Source organism: Parus major, chromosome 6 (assembly GCF_001522545.3).
Source record: "Parus major isolate Abel chromosome 6, Parus_major1.1, whole genome shotgun sequence".
In the NCBI taxonomy this organism is placed as follows: domain Eukaryota; kingdom Metazoa; phylum Chordata; class Aves; order Passeriformes; family Paridae; genus Parus; species Parus major.
Window position 1 is genome coordinate 13026701 of NC_031775.1, and position 5169 is coordinate 13031869.

The 5169-nt window shown below is 44.3% G+C and overlaps 1 protein-coding gene across 1 annotated transcript; it reads left to right on the plus strand.

The window, feature by feature from the left end:
- The first annotated feature begins 583 nt into the window (after positions 1-583).
- BLOC1S2 (biogenesis of lysosomal organelles complex 1 subunit 2) lies at positions 584-4200 on the plus strand. The gene is made up of 5 exons (XM_015632949.3): positions 584-713; positions 1501-1617; positions 2433-2552; positions 3032-3136; positions 3652-4200. The coding sequence occupies exons 1-5, from the start codon at positions 662-664 to the stop codon at positions 3681-3683; spliced, it is 426 nt and encodes a 141-aa protein (XP_015488435.1). The 5' UTR covers positions 584-661; the 3' UTR covers positions 3684-4200.
- The last annotated feature ends 969 nt before the right edge of the window (positions 4201-5169 follow it).

Genomic DNA, 5169 nt, shown 5'->3' on the forward strand with positions numbered 1-5169 from the left:
TACTGGCAGGAGTTTTTAACAACAGACACAGTTCTTAGCTACATTATCTCTATACAGTGCTACTTATACTATGGACTGAAAAAAACCTATGTAGCTACTGCTGTGGCAACTACAGCAACACGTACCACAGTCCCCACAGGATGGACTATCGTGCCTGTTCTTGTCTCCTGCCCACCTCATCAGCAACAGAAGAGATGCTTTTAAATCGCACTAAGACCTGCAGCTGTAAGCGGATCGGCTAAACCAAAGGAAAACGTCCTCAAGCACAGGACTGAAGAGTTTTCCTGTGAGGGTCGGGCTGGCAGCAGCCGCTGACCCGAGCGTGCGGTGTGCGAGTCCTGCCGGTGTCCCTGCAATGAGCGGCCCAGTTGCGGTGGGAAGGGGGAAATGATCGCACTGACGGCGCAGCCGCATCGAGCACAAACCGGCCGCTCTCCGTTCTGCCTCACTGCCTTTCACAGCTGGGGCAGATTAACCCCGTACTACGTTTTACACCTCGGTATTTGTCTCTGCAGCCCCGTCCCCACAGCGCTCGCACACCGCGCAGCAGCCGTTCCCCTCAGGAGGCGGAGGCTGCGGGGCCCCTCCCTGCGCCGGGCGGTCCCGGGCCTGCCGCGGGCCGGAGGAGGCGGCTCCGGCCTGAGGGAGTGCCTCTGTGCCCATGGCGGCCGCCGCGGAGGGGCCGCCCGAGGCCGGCGCGCAGCCCGCCAAGCGTAAGGGGCCGGAGGACCGGGGCAGGGGCAGGAGGACCGGGGCAGGGGCCGGGCCCGGAGCAGGGGCCGGGCCCGGAGCAGGGGCCGGGCCCGGGGAGGCCGCGGCGCGGGCAGGAGCTCCCGGCGAGCCTGCGGCCTGGCATGTGCCGGCCGGGCCGGGCCATACGCCCGCTGCCGGCCCGCGGCCCGGTCGGGTCCCGCCGCTTCGGTCGGAGGGAGCCGCCGGCCTCGGGCAGCCTTCGTGTGCGAGCCGGCCAGCGCTGCCGACGGGGACAGAGCGGCCGGTCGGGTTGGGGAAGAGGTGCCGGGCTGCTCCGGGGAGGGGCCGGACAGGGGTAGATTGCGATAGAAACGGTTTTGGAGAAGAAAAGCTGCGATTGCCGCTTTCCGCTGGTGGGGATCTGCTGTACCCATATGAAGCAGACTGGGGCAGCTGTGCTTCTGTTCCGAGTCAGTGACTAGAAATAAACAGCACCGTGCATAGCCACTCGGAAGTTCTCCCCAAATTGCTTTGCCGTCCAAGCACAAGGAGGGGCTAATACTTGTCAGTGCTGTCAGGCCGGGTGCCTGTCTCTTGAATGCTCCCTGAAGTATTATTTTTAAATAATGTTGGTCCTGCTTCAAAGCTGCCATGGTTTGTTACCCCTGTAAAGAAGGCAACTAACATGGAAAGTAGCTGTAGGCAGCTTGAAGGGGGAATAAATGGGAGGGACCATGTAATCTTTCTGTTGTGTTTCTGGACTTGATATAGTTTGCCATAACCCTGTAATGTCTTTACCCTGAGTAGAGGATCCTGCTATTGAAACTGCAGAGGAAGCTAAGGAGCCAGCAGAAGCAGATATCAATGAACTCTGCAAAGACATGTTCAGCAAAATGGCCACTTACTTGACAGGTGAACTGACAGGTAAGGCACTGCAATACTGACCTGCAACTTCTTTCTTTTGTTTCGAAGACATCTGCTGCATAGTTTGTCTAAACTGTGACTATTTAGATCACATCTGGTAAGACTGGCAGTCCAAATTTGGCATGTTGCTAGGCTGCTAACAACACTGAGATTAGTTACATTAATTTAGTGAAGTCCCAGAATAGCACAGATATTTTTCAGAACAGTTCATTGTGGTAGCAGCAGCTTAAAAATAATTATTTTTCGTCCTGAAGAAGTTTGTAGAGGGAAAATGAATCTAACAAAAGCAGTCTAGGTTAAGACAGAGTAGGAAGAATGCACTACAGAGAGTTGAGTTATTTTTTCCCAAGAGCAAGGATCATACACATTTTCCAACACTGATGCTTCAGAATAAACTGCTGTGGAAAATTAACTGTAGCAAAGTAAACTGCTTGCCAAGTTAATGCATTGCATAGGCTCTAATTTTGAAAGCACTCCTGATTTGCACAGGCTTGAAGGCTATATGGTACAGATTACCAGTCTGCATTACTGCCATGAGTTTTGTAAACGTGTCTAACTGACAGAATTAAGAGTAGAAATATGAGGACTTAGTAAATTTTTCTCAAAAAAAAGTTTAGAAGTCAATTCATCAGTGCAGTTGATTTTTGCTCACAAAATGTCATCTTTTTATAGAGTGTATACTTATAACTGTATTTCCATCTAAACTGTTGTGCTTCATTTAGCAGTTGGTTTGAAATCTCTTGTCCTCTTGAAGAGTCTGCACACAATTCAAACCACATCACCTTTAATTAAAATAAACTTTGTTTTTTTTTAAGCCACCAGTGAAGACTACAAACTCTTGGAAAACATGAATAAGCTGACTAGCTTGAAGTACTTAGAAATGAAAGATATTGCTATAAACATCAGTAGAAATCTGAAGGATTTAAATCAAAAATGTAAGTACACCAAATAAGGTAGGTGTGTAATGAATGGTGCACTTGTTTGGGAAATAAAACATCTTAGAGTCAGAAGGCTCACGCTCCATTAGTGCTGAAGGAAAGAAAACCCACTGATATAGATGTGCTGCTATGCAATGCCAGTTTTGTATATTTCTTAACAGCTTTAGAATCTTACTGTAAGAGAAAATACATCTGAATTTGTGTCCTGGTTTACCCCAGATTCTGGGTCTGATAGGAATAACACTTCTTTTAATACATGTTCTCTTGTTACTTGTGTTAGAGACTGGACAGTACTCTTAAACATTTCAGACTTTCTGGAACATGGCTGTCAGAGTTCCCAATTAATTTTGGGGTGGAAGAGGGCCTATTCTTCTCTCTGAAGAATGTAATAAGAAATTCTTGTGTTTCAACTGTGAACTGTTTCCTGGAAGTACATTACTGAGAACTGACAGATGAAATTTTTATGTTTTTTTAAGATGCTGATCTTCAGCCATATCTGGAACAGATAAACTTAATTGAGGAACAGGTTGCAGCTCTGGAGCAGGCAGCTTATAAATTGGATGCATATTCCAAAAAACTTGGTAACTATCATCCTCCACTGTTAAGATGTAGCGGTATAGTGCCTTGCAAGGGGATTTAAATAGAAAGAAAGAAAGTAAACTCTGTTTTGTTTAAGAAATCTCAGTTGCAGATTTCTGATATGCTGCTTTTTACCACGAACATTGTGTGTGAAGTGTGAAGCATTGGGAAAAGATTTCTGTAACAAATTACATTACAGTGGACTAGTACAGGTGTTGTCAAACTACTGCTTATTAGTGAGGCTTGATTTCTTTTTTATGGTATACACTGACTCAAATTTTAAAGACTGATGTTTAGCCTTGCAAATTGAGGGATTCATAATGTTTTATCAGGCACTCAGGTCCTCTTGGCTTAAAAATAATATTATTGTCTGACTTAAGCACCAGGTTCTTAAAAAAAAATTATTTTACAATTATATTTGCCTAAATGCATTAGAAAAAAAGGATACAGTAAATCAGCTTACAGGATGCAAAGCTTTAACCTACCCAGTACTAAAATACTATTTTTCCTTCTGCAGAAGCCAAGTACAAAAAACTGGAGAAACGATGAAATTACAACAGTCTGTAAGCTGGAGTTGGGCAGTGAATCGGACTGATCTCTGGTTTTGCACAACAGCAATTCTGTATGTTGACAAGGATTTGGTTACAGCTGACATGGAGACTGGGAACTTTTTCCAGCTATTGAATACAGTAGGCTGTATTCAAGCTTAAGGCTGAATAATATTTTCCTCTTCTCAAGGGGTACTGTTGCCTCAGTTCTGCAGTGAAAAGTAGAAGCTTGTCCTTAACTCATGTCGACATTGGCTATATGTGTGTTAGTCCTGTTTTCCACATGAATACTTGGTCTAGGGAAAGTCTTCCATAATCTGTAAAGACATTTTTCCCTTAGTAGCAGGACCTAAACTTGAATTTTTCCTTCATTGAGCTCTGTGTTGGAAAGATACCTGGTCCTTTGGACTTAATGGGTGGGGTATTGAAAACACTTCATTTTGGTGTCCCCTTTTATCTGTTTGAAATAGAGAGACTAATTACAAATTTACAATAAACTTGCTGCATATATTTCTCTGCAATCTCAAATTCTGTTGGAAAGATTACACAAACTGTTTTTTTAAATTTTTTTTTAAAATGGGTCTATTAATAAAGACAAACTCCTTCAGGCTGCTAGGGATGATAGAAGAGAATATGTTTTAAATTCTGCATCGAGTATTCCTGCAGTTATATTCTTCGGCTGGATCTCTGGTGAAGTTTCAAGACATAGTACTTTATCACATGCTCAGTTAACTTTACCAGTGAATTTTGATCCTAGTAGTTTCTGAAGTGGCATGCCTAGCCCAAAGCCTGCTTCTCTACTAGGTTAACCATGTTCTGAATTGCTGATTTGGCAGAGTTCTTTGTACTGAACAGGTATTCCTCCTACTCCAAGGATATTTTTTCTGTACGTGTTGATCGTAAGTAATTCAGGCTGGCTTTTCAGTGAGTTGCAGTTGAAGACAGTACAAGTACTGATATGTAGGAAAGAAGTGGTTCAAACTTAGCATGTTTAAAAGAATGCCTAGTCAGATGCCAGTGCAATAAAGATCATCATGCTGTCAGGGTGTGTACAGCCACTAATTAGTCAGGATGGACACTTTTCCCTAGTGCTCTTTAAAAAGAGTGAAGCAGATTACTTTTGAGAGCCTTCACTATCACTTTGAAAATCCTGGGTTTGAAATAGAAATAGCATTTTTGTGCTCACAGTGTTGCCAACAGGGGGACATGGAGTCCCTGCCAGCAGGGAAAAACCACAGATTGCACAGGAGAGGCACAGTTCAGACCATGCCTTGTTTGTGTTGAAAAAGTTGCTTGTACACAAAATACAGTGCCATTTTAAAACTACAAGGATGAAAACCTCCAGGGACTCTGAAGATGGAGATCCTTCTAGCCATGCACTGTCACCAAGTGCTTAGTGTTTTCAGGTAAGAAAAGTAAGAAATAGTGAGTTCCTTCAGAAAGTCTTGAATATTCCACCTCCAGGATGCAAAAATGAGAGAAGGGTC